We start from the raw sequence: 20,118 nt of genomic DNA, 5'->3' as shown, positions 1-20,118 counted from the left end.
AGAGAAATTAGATAATTTGCCTAAGGTCACGTAGCTTATAGATAGTTGAAACAAGATCCAAGCTCACAGGGCCTAATTGAAAATCTTTGTTCTTGGAAAAATCTCAATGCTGCTTCTATGTGGATATCAGATCACAAATAAAAGTTCTCTAGACAAGCCCAAAGTGAAGGAGATTCTACAAAATCCCAGAAGAGTGCCCCTCAAATTTTTGAGTTCATCAGAAAGAAAGAGCATCTGGAGAAACTAAGTCTTAAGACCATGGAGGATGACTATTATATGGTATCCTGGACAGGACCCTGGGACAGAACAGAAAAAGGACATCAGGTAAAAATTAAGAAAATTTGATTAAAGCGTGGATTTTAGGTAATAATGATGGATCAATAGTGTTCTATTGTTTATTGCAAATGTATCCCACAACTAATGTAAAATGTTAACAATGGGGAAATTGGGCATGAGGATTTACTGGAGTCTTCAATGATATCTTTGTATTATAACTTTCCTGTATATCAAAAACTATACTAAAATAAAAAGTTTAGTTTTTTGAAAAGGTATTCTTTTTCAGTCACCTTTTAGAAGAGTGATCTTTTAAAAACTATTTAAATATACATATTAATCACCTGAGGATAGGGTTAAAATGCAGATTTAATTGAAGCTCTGAAGAGGGTCTGAAGGTCTGAATTTCTAACCCTGCCCTGGTGCTGCTGAGGCTGCCAGTAGCTGGACCACACTTCTAAGCTGCAGGTTTTTAAAAGATACAGTGGTTTTTCAGCTGTGTTTAGTTCAATTGCATGTGTGTAAGACGTTATTTCCAAGCAGCCATATTCTTTATGAAATTTCCTACTAGGCAATACTTTTGCTAGAAAACCCTAAAGCAGTGATTTTCAACCGGTGTGCCATGAGAGGATCTTTAATGTGCCATGAATATTATTAAAGATCACTAATTAAATTATTTTTGAAAGAAGTTCAAAGCACAGTAAAGATACTCTTTTTGTGACTTTTTTTTTTTGATCAATATAATTGAAGTGTGCCATGGAAGCTTAACTATAGCTTCAAGTGTGCCGTGAGATTCAAAAGAAGGTTGAAAAACACTGTGCCAAAGGGCCGGTCATTAAAAGACAAGTACACGGTCAAGAAGTTTTCATCGAAAACTACTGAAAATAATATGTCTCAGAATTGAGTCCTGGGGAGAACTGTCCCCTCCCATTGTGTGTGTGTGTGTGTGTGTGTGTGTACACACGTGGGCTTCTTTTTAAGCCACTGCATAAAAGAGATCAGGAGTTCTGGACGTGTCTATGGTAGAGAAGTGTCCATAGGCAAAACCAGCACCTTCTAGAGGTAGCAGATCATTTCATGGTTCTGAAACAGGTCTCTCACTTATCACCTCGAGTTCACCAGGATAGCAGAGCCTTTGATCCCCAGCCACTTGGCATCCTCCCTGCCTGAGGGGTGTAGAAGACAATTACTCCCTGGTGCAGGAATGTGTACGTTTAGGACGAGGCTGGGAGAGGGCTAGTGTTAACCATCTGACACGTTACACATAAAAACTTCAAATGTTACAAATACAGAAAAATAATGCAGGGTTTCCCACCACCGTGAACAGCACTGCTATAAGCCACTTTCTGAAAAATAGAGATCTGTAGTCAAAAGACTGGGAAACACTGACCTCACAAATGGACTCTGAGGTTTAGCACAGCACTGTCTATCCCAGCCAATGACTGCTGACCATCTAAACCACTGGTGGATTAGTTACATAAACTATAGAAATCATTATAATACAATAAAATGTAAGCACTGGAAGAATAAAAAAAGAATGGTGATCATGATGAAGTCTTAAAAGAACAGTTAATGACAGTAAAAGCACACTGTGATGCTATCTTTGTTTGAAAAACACATACTTGTATATTAAAATGTGCCTAAGAAAACACACAAAAACAGTACTAAAATGCTAACAGTGGTCCACTCTACTTGATGGAGCTTAGTAACAGTTTTTAAATTTTTTTCTTTTGACTACCTGAATTTTTTTATACATTGATTTTGCAATAAAAATACTATAATAGAAGATGAAACAAAATCCAGAGTATCCTCATATCCAATATGACTAACTACTGTTACAATGGTACAGTGAATATGGGATAAGTTTTATCCCCACACTCACAGGTAACATGGGTAGAATGTCTATATTTCATAATCGTACCAATATTTATAACAACATTCATAATAATCGATACATTTCTTTAATAAAAATCTAACGCTTTTGATAAACGGAGACACCTGGGGCACAGTTGAGAGACTATGGTGGGCAGAATTCGGTGACAGCCCCTAAGATTCCTGCGCCTCACCCCTGGTATACACACCTTGTGTATACAATGGGATTGCATCTCTGTGATTAAATTATACTATGTGGTAAAGGCGGAGGGATTTTGCAGATATAATCATGTCCCTAATTAGTTAACTTTGACTTAATCTAAAAGAAGACTATACCAGGTGGACACAATCTCAGTAAGTTAGCCCTTCAAAGAGGAGTCAGGACTTCCCTGAAGTCAGAAGATTCATAGTGAGAGATTCTACTGCTGGCTTGAAGAAGCAAACTGCTATGCAGTGGTGAGGCCGTGTGGCAGGAACCAGTGGGCAAGCTCTAGGAACTGCGAATGGTCCCAGATTGACAGCCAACAGGAAAGCGGGGACCTCAGCCCTGCACCTTCAAGACATTGGAATCTGCTAAATACCAGGGAGCTAAGCACAGGAGCAGGTCATAGTCCCAGTAGGCACCTACATTTCAGTCTGGTGAGAGACCCCGAGCAGTCGGTACCCCATCCTGCCCCCAGAAGCGGGACCCCTAACAACATGAGAGAACAGATTTGTGTTGTTTTAAGGCACTCAGTTTGAGCAATAGAAAACTAATACAAAGATAAATGATGAATCAGGAAAATAATTTGCCACATATGAAAGAAAGGATAAAGTAGCTTCAGGATTAACATTCAACGTATTTAGAAACCTGTTCAAAACAAGTACACAAATAAAAACGGATGTCGGCCCCAAGCAAGCTAGACTGGGTGTACAAGCTGAATGTTAACCCTGACCTGAATAGGTAAAACTCTCCTACAAAGACCCATTTGAAAAATAGAAAAAGAATTTAATCAATTTACCAAGGAGATTCAGATGGCCAATAAACATATACAAATTAAATATTTTGCTAATAATCAGAGATAAAGAAGTGTTAATTATTTCTATAAAAATCATATAGACTAAAAACTAAAACTTCAGAAGCATGTGGCTCACACCTGTAATCCCAGCACTCTGGGAGGCCAGAGTGGTTGGATCCCCTGAGTGAAGGAGTTTGAGACCAGCCTGAGCAAGAGTGAGACCACGTCTCTAAAAATAGAAAAAAACAGCCAGGAGTGATGGTGGACGCCTGCAGTCTCAGCTACTTGAGAGACTGAGACAAGAGGATCACTTGAGCCCAAGAGATTGAGCCCAAAAGTTTGAGGTTGCTGTGAACTATGACGTCACAGCACTCTATCCAGAGTGACAGAGTGAAATTCTGACTCAAAAAAAAAAAACTATAATTTCACCCCATTATGACTGGATATGAAATATAGGTATTATTTTTTCTGAAATATAGATTAGCATAATATTTTAGGGGAAAATGTATCTTATGAAAATAATTGCACAAATATATATGTACAAAGATGCATCCTTCACATGGAAGTTTCTTTTAACTATCATAATCTTTTATCTCGTTCATCTATCTCCTTGTTCTTAAGTCTAAGTTACATGAAATCAGGGACTCATGCCACATATACAGGACAGAATATTTGTTGGAATGAATAAGTGATATTAATCGCAAATATATGTGTAATAAGAAACAAAGTGGCCACCACTAAGCATAGCAAAGTAAGCCTGGTCACATAGAGTGGAAGACTGTGTTCTCAATGTTAGGTTAACTGACTTGGGAAAAATTCTGTGAGATATTGCTGAGTAAAAGAAACAAACTGCAAAGGTAAAAATGTGCAAAAATATAGATTCACAGATACAGGGATATAGGTAAGAAAATAAATGATTAAAGATTCACCAAACTTGTTAATAATGGTTAACCTCTAGAATGTAGGGTTTTTGTTTTGTACACGTCTGTGAATTATGTTTATAGAAGCATATATGAACAAAATTAATAAAGTTCAAGTCTTTAAAGAAAATTTAGAATTTACAACTTTACTTCCTTGGAGTCAAAATTTCAGTACATTTTACTTTTTCTTAAATGAGATGTTAACTAAACATCAGTGAATACTGGGGGGGAAGTGATGGGGTTAGGAGGAGACTATAATCCCTTTGGAATTATTCCCAAAATGTTTTTCGGAGGGACGGTCTATAGTTTCATGAAATTCTCAAAAGTACTTATAATGCATTATCATTGTCACCCCCCAATTGGCCACATTTCATCTCCCCTGGTAATTGACTTTTATAGAAACCACAGCATTAGACCCCTTGACTCTAGTCTACTAACTTGTGAAGGGACAACAATGATGCTTAAAGCCCATTTAGTGTGTTAAATACACAATGATGAAATGAAGCACTTCCATCTCAGAATTACCACATGTTTAAGGGATGACAGAAAAAGACTCATGTTAAGGTTCAGCGCTGTGGAAACCTAACACTCACCGTTTTCTTCATGGCAATAATCGAACCCTGCCACACTGCATCTCCGAAAAACCATCTTATTCTCGGTGAGGGTTCCTGTCTTATCAGAAAAGAGGTACTGAATCTGTCCGAGATCCTCAGCGATGTTCAGGGCTCGGCACTGAACAGTCGAATCCGTTTTCTCATTGTAGAAATCCACATCACTTTGAATAAAGTATATTTGTCCAAGCTTCACAATTTCGATGGAAACATAGAGAGAAATGGGAATCAAGACCTAAGAAGACCCAAACAATTTAAGAAGTGTTAAAGTAGGTTAGAGAAGGGTGAGAAACTGACTGTAGCTGGATAAGTGGCCGCGATCTTAAAATGCCATGATTAGCTTAATAGAAGAAATTACCTGTAATAAAATGATCATGGTCCAAAACATGTAGAATCCTGCCAACACTGGAGATACGGTATGTCCATCGGGCTCGGGGATGTTGAAAAAGGGTACGTGTTCATATATGCTCAACCAGATTCCATGACCTTCCAAGAAGTACACAAACATCAAAAAGATGCTAAATATGTATTAGGCAAACCAAAGCTTTATTCCAAATGGAGAAGGGATGATGAGAGTATTCACTGTATTTGAACACCAAGTATTTGCTTTTGGAAACAAATTTAAATCAGAAGGCTATACCGTCTCCTGTCTTGGATTCTCTCTCTCTAAATCTCTTTCTGTTCCTTTTGGGATGGCAAAGTGGAAGTGGATAGAGCAAACATCAAGGTTTTTTATTTTATTTTGTCAGCCACAAGATGACAGAGACAAAGATGGGAAGGAAAAGATTATTGACAAAGAAAAGATCCCTGGGAGAAGTCAAGTATTCATAAATATCATTTTAAAATAAAATACTTTAATGGCTTGTTGAAGAAATGTCCACAAATAATCAAATTTTACATACCCAATGCACCAGTCAAACACATGACGACCAAAAGCAGGACACACCAGAGGACATCTGTGTTGGCTCTTCTTTCTAATTTACTGCGCTTATACCGTGGCCCACTGTTGTTCAGCATGGCTTTGGTTTCATGACCTACAGAGGAAATAGACACATGGCAGAAAATATACAAATGAAAGCTAGGAAGCAAACATCACATTTCAAAATCTCTCTGGCACACCATTTCACAAAACACAGTTACATAATATAGTTTGTCACTTTTGTCTGCTTTTGTGATCCATTTAGGAAAACAGAGACCAATGATAGAGTTTATTAAGAAATAATTTTCTTTCTGTTTACATAGAGGACGTTTTTGAGTAAATGAAACATGTTAGCTTGCAGGAAAGCTCAGAGAAGACAATGATGGAAACTGGACGTTTGTTTCACCGACCTGCATACACCACAATGCCCACCACGGCCTCTGTGTTCCTGATGGTGCACCCTCTCAGCAGCAAGTTTTCTTTACTGAGACCCACACGGTCTTTGTTGGAATGTTCTCTATAAGAAAGACAGCATATGGATTCATTTTTCAATAGCAGAAGTGGGGATATGATACCAAAACTCATAGTCCTTGAGTGTTTTTGACTTGGAATAGTAAGTCAGGCACTTCCCTGGAAAGGTTTCAATCTGTGGCCTATTGACTTTCGTTATTTCGGTTTCTAACTATTCCTGCTTTCTGTTAGTCACGGTTTGTCAACTTCTATCACTGCAAAATCCCCAAAATATTCTGACGAGGGATCCTCCTTTTCTAGTATAAACTGTACGTAGGGAAACTTAGTAACCGACAAAACAATTCTTGATCGTTTTAGAAAATTACTATTTTCAATCTGGATAAAATAAACAAAAATTTTGGTAAACTGGTGGCTGCTAAAATCATGGGCTCATGGGCTGATGGGGGCTTGACAGTAGGACAGACCGATAACCTCATGGGCCTCCTGATTCATGGGAAAGGCAGTCGTGGCCCCCAGGCCTAATCAGACCTCTAACTGGGCATCTGGGGCCTGTGGCTTCAGAGGATCTGTGTAGCTTCTGAATTGCAATATTCTGTGTGTGCATGCACGTATGTGCATATAATGTTTGTAATTTTCTAGGAAAAGAATCCATTTCTTTCGTTAGATTCTCAAAGTGCCCCTTGACAGTTTAAAGAAAATAAGAGGGCAAGAGAAACATTAAATGTCACCACAAGGACGCAGTTGGCCAAGTCTAAAATGTGGTAAATCCTGCAGGCAAAATGACCTGTTTGTTCAACAAATTAATGGTGTGGGAGAAAAAAAAGGGTGGGAGAGCTCGATACAAGGAGCTCAATACAACCCGCTCAGTCGAGGATGTGGGAAAATCTACCCGCTAAATGACTTAGTTTCTTCAGAGAGCAAAATTAGAGACATCAACCAGAAGCAGTATATAACACTTATTTTGATCCTCATTGTAATAAAACAACTATTAAAAATCATTTTGGAGAATATAAGGGAAACGTGAAGAAAGACTTGGTATTAGATGACATTAAGGAATGGCTCTTGTTTTCATCAGACATGAAAAAGTCCTTATCCGCTGTACGTCAACAGTAAAGTATTTACAGTAACTTGGCGTAACGTAGGGCTGGGACGAGGGAGAGAAGGACAAGGGAAGCTACGTTGGCAAAACCGTGTAATGTGAAGGCCGTGTGACGGCCACCAGTGCTCACCACACCTTCTTTGCCACTTTCGTATGTTTGAAATTTTCTGCAATAAATCATTTAAAAATTATCAAAATACTTACTTGAGTAAATTAGTGTAGTGGCAAAAATACAGGGCAACATCACTGGACTATTTAAACAAACAAGCAAAGAGTAATGTTTTTCCTGTATTCCTAAAATGTCCTCTTATTTCAGCATAAAAATGAGGTTGTTTTCTAAGCAACAAACTTCAGTCTACAAGTTGTCGCTTCTTTTTCACATACATAAAAATTGTCAGTATTTCTACTATCCTGGCTATCTGGAATGACAATGAAAAGAAAATAAAAATTCTTCCAAGAAGGTCTCATACTCACTCCCATAATTCGTAAAGCACCTTTTTATTTCTAACAGGCATATGTTTACATTCCTTTATACACAGAGGCTCATGTACAAAGGGGGGGGGGCAGAGCTGGAGGCATCCTAGCGTTTTATTTAATTCAGCTTTAATAGATGAGGAAATTAATTCCCAATATGCACATTTTTAAGTAGAATTCCAAGGTCAACACCAGGCAGTTCTCATCACTGTGGCATTTGTTATACTTAGAGTCCTTATGGGAATTTAACACAAAAAATTATCGCTTCCAAAGTTCCTTAGTAAACATTAAGATTTTTCCCCTCAGCCCCCTTATTTTTCACTGTCACATATATGAATTTAGGTTCCCACCATTAGACCAAAGGCCAGCTTCTACACTCATTATGCCAACTGCAAACTTCAAACATGCCCTAAACCTTCCAGGTGTCTGATATTTGGCACATACAGCACAGAACCTTCAGTTTTACATGAAGCACTGGCTGTCACATAGAGTCCTCACCCACCCAAGAACCCATGTAACGTCTATTTTTATGTGCCAGGCACTTGCACTCAGATGCTGGAAACAGAAACACACCCCACCCCCTTGGCTCCTGTGGTCTGGAAGGAGGTGATTAAATTAGAAGTGAAAATATGATAGTAAAATAGAAACTTGATATTCAAGCATATAATAAGGGCACAAACAGACAGGATGTCAGTTCCACCTGAAAGTATAGAGATCAAAGAACATAGGTGTCCTCAAACTATGGCCCGTGGGCCACATGCAGCTGCCGAGGACATTTATCTGGCCCACCAGGTGTTTTTGCTGCTGCTGCCTGTCCTGCTTAGCAGCCGACTTGTCCCGGGGCCCGCAGTCCGGCCCTCCAATGGTCTGAGGGACAGTGAACTGGCCCCCTGTTTAAAAAGTTTGAGGACCCCTGCATGGTGAGCTTGGGCATCATAATCTTTGTTGATTTTGAAAATAGGCCATAAAGCAGAATAAGGATTCAGTTCAGTGGATCAAAATAACTCCATAGAAAATCACTGTATCTGCCCGGGCTGATGAATGGAATAAAGAGAGATTACATATTCCCCACACATTGCTGAGGCCAGCTACCAGGACAGCCTTCAGCAGGGTAGACCAAGGCCAGTGCAATCACGGAGGAGGGCAGAATCTGAGAGTTCAGCAGTCAGATCATGCTAATCAGAAAGCACGGCAGCCAGTGTCAAAGCAAACTGAGAACAGAGGAGCCCATCACAGACGAGCCATCAAAGGGCAGGAAATACGATGTCCAGAAGCCCAGGGGGAACCCGGTGATTTGGATAGGCAGGAAGCTAGCAGGGCTTTGGGGTGTGACTCAGCGCCCAGCACAGCAAATGATGCTCCAATGTGTCATTAATCAGAACCATGCCTGAAGGATGAGAGCGTGGGGGACAAGGTAGGCCAGGGCTCCAGTCGTTACTTGTCAAATTAACACAAAGATGTGAGGCAGCTGGAGTTGGAGTCTCCTAAGGCAGACAAACGCTCAGAACCGGGACATCGGATCAGAATGAATACGGCTGCAGTGCTCTTAGAATTTTTTTTTTAAATCTACTAAATATGTGCTCTGGCCCAGATACTGCTCAGAGCTTAGAATTTTTCTTTAAATCTACTAAACACATGCTCTGGCCCAGATACTGCGCAGAGCTCTGCTGTAGCTAGCCTGGAGTTCCTTCCTGTTCTCTCCAGCCCACAAACAAAATTCATCCTGCCAGAGGCAAGTCTGAGCTTGGCTGGGACTCAGCATTCCCAAGTGTGGGAAGAGGATGGCTGTGTAGGCAGGACCCCACGACGGGTTAAAACAGCAGCCCCTGAATCTGACATTTACAAGAGGCAACTTTATGAACAGTCAGCAGCTGGAGGAAATACTCAGAGAAAGGCTCCCTTCTCAGAGGCGGCTCCTGAGCAAGCTTCTGATGAGAGAGGCGTCTGCCTGATGCCATCTTCATCCGTCTTCATGAAGACCACCTAGAATTTAGCCAGGGAAGGGTTTCTCAAATACTAACCCCTCTAACAACATCAGGATAAATGATTAATCTCAAGTTAAGCACATAGGTCCTTGAGGATCTGGCCTCTTAAGATCTACACTGCCGCTCACCTGCACACCTGACACGCGGGACCACACACGCGGTTTCGCTTCACGATGCACTGTGGTCTCGGGGCTCAGCCACTGCTCATGCTGTCCCCTCAACCTGAACCCCAGCCTTTCTTTGCACTTAGCTGCTTGCCTGACATCTTCTTATTCTTCAATTATCTCCTACCCAGAACTAAGCTCCTCCCCACTTCTCAATACATCGTCTCCTGCCCTGGCTCCCCTACCTGTATCAGGCACTACTTAAAGATGGCATAGACCATGCACGGGGGCTCACACCTGTAATCCTGCACGCTGGGAGGCCATGACGGGTGGACTGCCTGAGCTCAGGAGTTGGAGACCAGCCTGAGCAAGACTCAGACCCTGTCTCTACTAAAGTAGAAAAATTAGCTGAGAGTGTTGGCACTCTCCTGTAGTCTCAGGTACTTGGGAGGCTGAGGGAAGAGGATGGCTTGAGCCCAAGAGTTTGAGGTTGCTATGAGCTATGATGCCATAGCACTCTACCCAGGGTGACAGAGTGAGACTCTGTCTCAAAAAAAAAAAGAAAAGAAGATGTTGTCATTATATTCTATACTTCCTCTATGATAGAACCTTTGTGGAAAACTAGTTCTCCGTAGATGTGTTAGTCTATTTCTGGACTTCATAATATTTTCCATTGATCTGTTTGTCTTTATGCCAAAACGATACAAGCTTGGTAATGAGTCTTGAAATCACGTGGTATTAGCCTTCTAACTTTGTTCTTTTTTTCAAAATTGTTTTACTTATTATGTGCCTTTTGCATCTCCACATACATTTGCTAATAAACATGTTTCCTAAAAACCTTGCTAAGATTTTGATCAGTATTATGCTGAATCTATAGATCAATGTAGGGGAACACTGACGTCATAACAATATTGGGTTTTTCAACCAGGCACAATATCTACACTTCATTTATTGAGGGTTTTAATTCATTTCAGCAGTGTTTAGTGGTTTCCACTCTTTTACATCTCTTGTCTAATTTATCCTTAAGGATTGCATTTTTTCTGATACTATAATAAATTCTGGTTTTAAAAATTTTGATATACAAGTGTCCATTGTTAGTACAAAGAAACAGAATTAATTTTTTATATGGATCTTGTTCCTACATTACCTAAACCCATTGTACTAGTAGCTTTCTTCATAGATTTCATCAGATTTCCTACAAAGACCATTGTGCTAACTGACTGAAAGACATTTTTACTTCTTTCTTTTTTATTTGGTGCTCTTTATTTCCTTTTCTTGCCTGACTGCAGTAACTGGAACCTCCAGTGAATAAGTTGGATCTCAGGGGAAAAGGCTTTAGTCTTTCATAACTAAGTTTGATGCCAGCTATAGATTTTCCCAGATACCCTTTATCATCCCGAGAAGGGTATCCACAGAAAGTTCCCTTCTATCTTCAGCTTAAAAAAAATGGAGTTAGATTTTGTCAAATGTTCTTTCTATATCTATAAGATGACCACTGTGGTTTCTCTTTTGTGCTTTGATGTGGTTTGTTAATATAGTGCTAATATGGTGAATTACAGTGTTTGATTTTCAGCTGTTAAACCAACCTTGAATTTGTTGGACAAGCCACACTGGATCACAACATTAACCTTTTAAAATATTGTTGGATTAGATTTACTACAATTTTGTGTAGAATTTTTGATCTATGTTCATGAGGGATTTTCATTTGGGCATCAGGATAATTCTGATCTCAAAAAAATGAGTTGGACCATAGGGGTGACCCCATCCTATAAGAGGGAACATGTGTATATTCTAAATGTAGAATATAAATGTCTTAACACAATAACTAAGAAAATGACATGAAGGCTATGTTAACCAGTTGGATGAAAGTATTTTAAATTGTATATAGAAACAGCACACTGTTCCCCATGATAGCATTAATGTACACAGCTATGATTTAATAAAAAAAAAAGAAAGTGAATCTTAAAAGTCAAATTTGCCATTGGCAGTTGAGTCACTGTCCAGTAAGAATTATTATTTTGGCTAAAGCAATAAATAAAAGCTCTCAGATTATTAAAAAATAAATAAATAAATAGAACAGAAAAAAGAAATGAGTTAGGTGGGTAGGGGAATGAGGGAGTGGGGAGAGGAGAGAAGGGGGTTTGGGGAGTCACGGTGTATCGCGTACCTCTTGGGGGTGGGACACAAGTATAAGACGGACTTTAACAAATGCAATCAATGCAACCTAATTCTTTGTACCCTCATCGAATCCCAAACAATAAAAAGAAAATCAGTTGGGAATTTTTCTCTTACCATAATTTACCACTGGGAAGTATGTCTAATTTGTATCTTAAAAGTCAGAAAACTAAGGACCAATGAGAGTAAGTAATTTGGCTCACAATCATAAATAATTTAAGTGGCAGAAGCCAGGTCCGAAATTACATTGACTCCCAATTTTAACTGCCTTTGTCAAAGGAATGTGGAAACCACGGGAAATCTCCAGAATGAACACTGTCATAGCTTAAACTCTTGCTTGGACATGTTTCCAAATCACCCTCTACTTCCGCCAACTAGAATTGTCCACCTGCTGCTACTGTATCCTGTCCCTTCAGCTGCCAGTTCCGTCCAAACACCTCATCCCAAACAACTAATATCCCTTAGGCTTAATATGGAGTTCATGTAAAATATTTCTAAACCGCTGAAACAGATTCTAGGATTACTTTAAGAATAAGATTTTATTGTTACTGTTGTTTAAAATATATATTCATGTAAATACTTATCAAATTATTTAAATAAGCCAAACATATAGATGGCTAAACTTATGACCTCTAGTGATTAAACATGGTATATGTACACAAAAGTTTTATTGAGTTGAGTATAATCACAACACACAATTCCATCCCCATCCACAAAGGTAAGTGACGTGTCACTTACAGGAAGCCTCGGAACCTGCTGAGATCATTGTTGGGACTCTCACATTCTATCCTGCTGGAGAACTTCTCAGGATCAACTTCAGAGTCCTAAAAATATTTTGAAAAAAATCACAAAACAAGAAGAATTCAAGGTTAAACTCTTGATATTTAAGTTTGGTACCACTTCAATCAATTCTTAAAATAGTAACAAGGCTTTTTTGCCACAAAGTTTATATCATAAATGTCCCAGATTAAAAGAAAAAAAGAGGGATAATCAGGGGATCCATAATTGGAACCAGAATGGTCATAGAGCCCTAATGAACACCTGCAGATGATGGGACTGCCTGAGTCACTGATGGAATTTATGTAGGGCTCTCCAGAAGAGAGTACTCTTATCTACTTATAAATACTCTTTTATCAAAAAAGCCCTGAAAAGCTGAGAATATTTTCTTGTTGGTCTTTAATCACATAGGCAATTTCTGAGATTAAATATGTATGTGAACACTTTGAGCACATATGCTTTTGATCTCAGCCAAATTTTATACATAAAAATTTCAAAATAAGCTGGACATCAGTGTCTTATAAAATTCTCTGATGGATCAAACCAATAATTTTAGCATGCTTAATGAAATTAACGAGCAAATTAGCAAAGTGCCTTTATAGGACACAGATCCTATAAGGTATGGATTCACTAAGAATGAGCTATGTCCACCGTATTTCTTTTCTTCTTATATGACATTTGACTAGTAAAGTAAATGCTATCATACACAGTATTACTATGTCTCATAAAATATGAATATGTATATCATGAGAAGCATAGAACTATATAATCATATGATTGGATTTGCTAATAATATCCATAGAGTTCTTGACGTACTAGAAGCTATTGTGCACTTTAAATATATTAACTAATTTCTTCTCCACAGCCCCATGAGGCAGATACCATAATTAGGCCTAATTAACACATTGCTGATGGGTCAGGAGCTGCCCAAGAACAAGGATAGTTTCTGCAGAACATTGCTGGTCAACAATGTGTTAACAGATGAGGAGAGAGACACAAAGAGTATCATTAATTTGCCAAAGGTCTCAAAACAAGAAGGTATTTGGACCAGGACTACCATTGGGGTTACTGAATTCCAGAGCGCTTGACTTTAATTGAATCCACAGTATGCTGATTAGTCAATCAGCTGACTTCAGCCTCTAAGTAGGTATTTCATGGTACAACAAAGTTTTATGTTGTGCAAGATTTTTACTAATGTTCCAGGACTCCTCACGAAAGTGAAATGACAGTTGGCTGAGAGACATATCAATCACAGAGGATCTAAATGACAGCCATGGGCAGAAAGACGGGTACAGTGTGACACAGTGAAATTTGCCAAAAATAAAGGTATTAGTAGGGTAAAATGTTTTTCATATACAAGATGAAAGAACTCTGAGTTAATAGTTCTAATTTAAAAAAGGCCATTAAATTTTAAAATATTTCATCTCAAGTGTTTCCAGACAAAGGGAAGGGAAACTGATGTTAGGCCAGTGGATGACATTTCTACATCTATTACTTCATTTCGAGTATGAATCCTATGAAGTAAAGGACATTACAGCAATCCTATGAAGTAGTTATCATCACATTCATCTTAAGGTAAAGAAACTGAGTCATGAAGAACTGCAGTGAGTGGCCCAGAGTCACACAGTAATTATGCGCAGAGCTGGGGTTCATTTAAATTCACGTCCATATAACTTCCAAGGTTTTGTCAGCACAGAGCAGGATAGTGAAGGGTCCAGAAGCTACGGAGCCTGAGAAGCCACAAAGGTCTTACAAGGCTTTGGTACATAGGTCATTGTAGATTTTAGAACAACGAACAACAAAACATGACATATAAAATCTAACCTTAAGAAAAATTAGCCTGTGATTATTTCTCCTGTAAAATAATTTCCAAGTTGTGAAATAATTCTGTTAGGCTCCTTTAATTCTATTCTGGAAAACATGATTGCCAGGCTGATGTGTGTTAACTCCAAAGTCATTTTATCCTATTATCTATAAACTACAGTAAGTATACTTTCACTGATATCCAGAAATGGATTAAACCTTCTCTGATTCCGTTTTCTCATGGGAATAATGAGTCTAAAATTCTCTGTATCTATACTGTGAAAATGAGTTCCGTGATCTTTTGAGGGAAAAAGAAAAAGTTCCTTATTCACCAGCTGAGAGCGTGTTACTTACCTGCTCTGTGTACCCTCGAACTACCTGCCTCTGCTTTAAATTGCTCTCTCCGTCAAGACCAGAAGTCTCAATGTGACAGATTCCATCTGGATCCGTGGAAAAGAGCAAGACCATGTCTGCAGGAACGACCTCATTACAGGAGAGGCGGATGAAGTCCCCAACAGTGACGTCTTTCCAGCACTGCTCAACGTATTTTTTCTCTTTTCTAAAGTTGCAAAAAAAAAGTTTAAAAGAATGTCAAGCCCACAACATGTAAAATAGTGTATAAGCTAAAGTATGTTTAGAGTAATAAGGGGAACTGTCATCTATTCAATGCTAAAAAGGAAGCAGGAGAATTAGGAAAGTCTAAATTCCACAAGCGCCACCTGAAAATGGAGTGACTAAAACATATTTCTCAGCTTTTTTTCCCCCATGGAATCTTGAACTGTTAGGTTGTTTGAGTGCCATTTGGGAATACGATTAAACCTAAGAGTTGCTTTGGGTCAGGAACCAAGGGTCTGGAGGTCCACAAGATGCATTATCTGCTTTCAGAGAGCTTCCCATGAGCAGATAGGATGGATAATTTTTTTAAAAAGCACAAAATGAAGTGAAAGACATAGAAACAGTATTTTGAAAATCATTACACTAGCATATTAATACCTGCAATTATCACTGAATAGAAATTTTGCTTAAGACAGTCCTGAGACTGCTGCAGCTAATCTCTGGAACAGAGAATGGCAAATTTGGTGCCTTCTCCAAGTATAGGTTTCCCATTCTGCATATCTTTGTAGAGGACAGACACATCATTTAAAGTTGACTTGGAAGGGGAGGGAGAAGGGAGGGGAAGGGAGGGGGGTTGGTCGACAGAGGGAGGGCTGGTAGAGGAACCACACCTATGGAGCATATTGCAAGTACAAGTTGGATCTGTCAGGTGTAGAACACAAAGGTCTTAATCCTGTAATTGGGTAAATGAGGTGAAGGCTATGTTGATTAGTAGGATGTAAGCATTCCAATTTGTACAAATAATCAACACATTGAATCCTATAATGGCATAAATGTATTTATGATCTATGTACAAATGACTTAATAAAAAATAATAATAATAAAATAATAAAGTTGACTTGCATTAAACATCCTGTTTTATATTAAAGCTTTTGTTCAACTTCTTATGTCTTTTCAGACCAACAACATTCAGTATGCTCCACAAAGCATTTTCCTTTTCACGGAATAAAGAAATTTGTATGGTAGAATGTCATCCCAGAGAGTTAAACAGCATTTCATATATAATGCCATCAACGAATGTCAGGAAGGCCTATCTCATAGCTCTCCTAAATACATGAAAGTTCTGGCACTTGTTATAAAAATATATTTATTTTAAAAACAGAGTTATTTTCTGTTATATTTATGGGGTTAAACACTCAAATTCACTGTCAAAGAATTCTGAGAGACAGTTCTGACTTATGTGACTAAATATTAAAAATTATTAATTCATCAGATTAAAAAGAGATGCCATGCTAGATCAATACTTTTGTGATTTCCATTATATAATATTATATCAGATATAATCACTAAGACGTAGAAAAAACCTAAATGCCTGTCAACCCAGGAATGGATTAACAAACTGGTATATGTATGCTATGGAATACTATTCACCCATAAAAAAGATGGAGACTTCACATCCTTTGTATTAACCTGGATGGACTTAAAACACATTCTTCTCAGTAAAGTATCACAAGAATAGAAAAGCAAATATCCAATGTGCTCAATACTAATATGAAGCCAGTAGATGATCTAATTCACGCCCACATAGGAGACAAACTCATTTTGGTTTAAGTGAGGATAGGGAGAACAGTTTAAGGCAGAAGGTGAGGAGAGGGGATTTAGGGTGCTCCCACTGAATGGGCACAATGTAGGGGTGTACGGCACACCTCTTGGGTGCAGGACATTACCACAAGAGGGACTCTGCCCAGCAAATTCAAATATAGTGACTTGGTTGTTTGTATCCTCACATTAACCTGAACTGATAAAAAAAGAAAATTCCTTCAAAAGAAGTCACTTTCTAGCCAGCTTTGTTAATAAAATATAAGTTTCTCTTTTATATTTTAAAAAAAAAGCATCTAAGAAATATATTTTCAGGACATAGTTTCTCAAAATACCAAATGCAGAAGGTTGACTCTAACTACAGGAATTTTTTGATTATCCAAAATTGATAATCTATAGAGAAAAGTGTCAATGGTTTATTTTGTCTTCACTCAGCTTTTCCCGAGCACCTGTGCCAACCAGTTCCTTCTCCCGTGGAAGGACATAACAGAGAAGATTGCAAAAAAAAAAAAAGCCCTACCTGGAGGGACATAGTTTGAAGATGCAATCCTCTATGCCATACCTAGGGGTGGGGATTTCATTCCATAGGAAGCAGAGATTCACTAAAGAGTCACAAGAAATGGGTGAGGATGAGCTACTGCTTCTGTTTGCTGACTCCTGCGACAGAGGAATGGATGGACTGGCAGGTGACGGGCTGTTTAGGAGTAAGAAGGGCCAGGAGGTCAACCAAAAGTCATTGAAATAATTCAGGGGAGGGACAAAGATGGTTAGAATTCAGACAGTAGCAACAGAGAAGGATACATAAAAGGAGATGAAGTCAAGACATCTTTATGTACCAGCGATGAACAAGTTTTCTGATTTACTAAATATAAAGTGGTTATCAAGGACGGCACTATTTTTCCCATCTTGTATGGTGGAGGGATAGATGGCTTATTACCATGTCTTAGATTTTAGAAACAACTGGGTGCATCCCAGGGGAGGTAAAATACTCAGTGTGAAATGTTTTCATTTGAAGTGGGATATTTGAGGATGTCCAGCAGTTTGAGGGTAGAGAAATAGATTTGGAAGTCCTGGGTAGCAGAGGGCAGTGGGTGCCAGGTAAGGATATAATATTTCTTAGGAAAAGAGACTTCAAGAGGATAGAGAAGCAGAGGAAGGAGTGATGTCAGAGAAATCAAGAAAGAAGGGATTTTCAGTGAGGGAATAATCACAGTTAAAAGCCATAGTGGGGTCCTGGGCATTCCAGGACAAGAATGTCAATAATATTTGGCTATTAGAAGGTCTGCTCACCTCGGGGAAAGCTGATAACACAAAATTGCTGATAGGGAGAGTGAAGGAGAAAGTGTAACCTCCAGTGAAGCAAAGAATGAAGTTGAAGAAGATTTCTTGAACTTGAACTATGAAAGAACTAAGGAGTGAAAACAGCCTCTGGAAGGGAAGGTGAGTTAAAGGACAAGAGAACTGGGCACGCACAAGGGATGTAGGAGACGGGACACAGGACAGACGGGAGGGCACTGGCTGAGGCCACAGGGAAGGGAATAAAAATACAGATGGAAGGATTACTGCTGTAAGAAAGGGAGGGAGTTCTGTTTTCATCTAAGCTCAGAAGAAGGTCATTCATACTTAATGATCTTTATTTTTTATCTGAAGAAAGCCACAAGGAAATTTGCTAAGAATATGTGAAGGTTGGGAGAGAAGACAGATTTGAACATTAGGGTTAAGAATCTTACTTTTCTTCCAATTATAAGAAGTAGGATTCTTTCAAGGAGCAAGTTTATTTGCTTGATACAAAATTCAAATGAAATCAATTTTACAATTGAAACCACTTCTTGGCTGGGCACCAGCCACATACTCCAAGGGTGGCAGGTTCGAACCTGGCCCAGGCCAGCTAATCAACTGCAACAGAAAAATAGCCAGGCGTTGTGCTGGGCACCTGTAGTCCCAGCTACTTGGGAGGCTGAGGCAAGAGAATCACTTAAGCCCAAGAGTTGGAGGTTGTTGTGAGCTGTGATGCCACAGCACTCTACTGAGGGTGATATAGTGAGATTGTCTCAAAAAAAAAAAAAGAAAGAAAGAAAGAAAGAAATCACTTCCTTTCTCTGTTTGGAGCACATACCAGGATCTTACAAAAATAACTAATTTTCCATATAGCCACACAGTTCAGGTCAATAAACATATCCTGACCTTAATATGCAAGTTACCATGATAGGTGCTGAAGACCATATGAAGATATGGTCCTCAGTCTACAGAAGTCAGGGTCAAACTTTGAAATAGCTGTTTCTTAAGAGAGGGGTGTGCACAGGCCACTGTGTAAGCAAACAGGGGGGACTTTGAGCCCCGGAGGTGGTGTGAGTCTTGAAGGATGATCAAGAATGAGTCAGGTGGAGGAAAGTGGGACAGCACATTAGCCAGATTGCTCGTGCCCAGAGATCTGGAACAAAGACAGAGGTGTGGGAGCGCATGGTGTGTGAAAGCAACAAGGTAAGGGGCAGCGCACTGCCACAGGAACTAGCTTTGAACATATTTTACAATGGTGACGATGCAGAGGAGTTTATACTTCCTTCCCTGATACATAATTAAAACTAATAAGAGGATTTTCTTCTCTTCCCAGAGCCTCAACAGCTAGAATTTCTTGAATCTGCTTGGTTGCGCTTGTGCAGGACTCTTGCTGGTCAGCACACTATCCCTCTTCATGAAAATGTCTAGGCCCATTAAGCTTCTCTATGAGTTCAATATGAAACGGCACCACTGCACTGGGAAAAACTGGGAAGAAGATACAGTGAGTTACCGACAGTGATTCCACTAGGGTGGGACTTCATAGCGGGGAGAAGGAAGGGTAATTATGAGGTATGGAGAATGTGAATCTCTAATATAAAATATAAGGAGAGAAAGAGTAAGATTATGAATGAATTGTGTTTCTTCAGTATGTTTCTAACAAAACAGCATAAATTATAAGTAATGAATTATCATTGGACGCAATAATGGATAAAATTTATTAGATGTTTTATATACATCAATTTGTTTAGTTTTTGTTTCAATGTCTTGTGCTATTATCAAAGCACAATGGTCCCCATTTTACAATTAGAAAAAAACTGGCCTTCTCTTTAGTAACTTGTTCCAGGACATTCCTCCTATGTGGCCTGGAAGCTTCAGCACTCACGCTCTCAAGTAATAGAGTTTACTGCCAACTGGGCTCCTTCTGATAGCACCAGATAAAATGTGGCTTAACTGTGCATTACAAAGTTAAGTTTAAACAACCACTGCTTGGTAAAATGTCACATGTAAGGTTAATTATCTTAGAAGGCCACTAATATTTGGTCCCATTCTAAGAATCAAAAAATTGTATGCATTTATGAGATAATTCTAAAATGTTAACATTAGCTAGTATTTTGAAACTCTTTTTTTTTTTTTTTTTTTAGACAGAGTCTTACTTTGCTGTTTTCAGTGAAATGTCATGGTGTTATAGTTTGCAGCAACCTCAAA

The 20,118-nt window shown here is 38.9% G+C and overlaps 1 protein-coding gene across 3 annotated transcripts in view; it reads right to left on the bottom strand.

The window, feature by feature from the left end:
* Positions 1 to 20,118, bottom strand: part of ATP10D (ATPase phospholipid transporting 10D (putative)) — a 103,200-nt gene that overhangs the window by 50,504 nt on the left and 32,578 nt on the right. For all 3 annotated transcript variants that reach the window (XM_023515998.1, XM_023516000.1, XM_023515999.1), the window contains exons 4-9: positions 14,836 to 15,040; positions 12,640 to 12,725; positions 6,004 to 6,110; positions 5,577 to 5,708; positions 5,033 to 5,160; positions 4,657 to 4,909 (exon numbers count right to left, since the gene is read on the bottom strand). In XM_023515998.1, coding sequence (XP_023371766.1) covers positions 4,657 to 4,909; positions 5,033 to 5,160; positions 5,577 to 5,708; positions 6,004 to 6,110; positions 12,640 to 12,725; positions 14,836 to 15,040 — 911 coding nt within the window. The remainder of the gene's footprint in view (positions 1 to 4,656; positions 4,910 to 5,032; positions 5,161 to 5,576; positions 5,709 to 6,003; positions 6,111 to 12,639; positions 12,726 to 14,835; positions 15,041 to 20,118) is intronic.

This window comes from Otolemur garnettii, unplaced genomic scaffold (genome assembly GCF_000181295.1).
Source record: "Otolemur garnettii isolate 467f Iridium unplaced genomic scaffold, OtoGar3 scaffold00083, whole genome shotgun sequence".
NCBI classification, from domain to species: Eukaryota; Metazoa; Chordata; class Mammalia; order Primates; family Galagidae; genus Otolemur; species Otolemur garnettii.
Note: the sequence above shows the minus strand (reverse complement) of the source record. Positions and strands in the feature narration are given on the sequence as shown.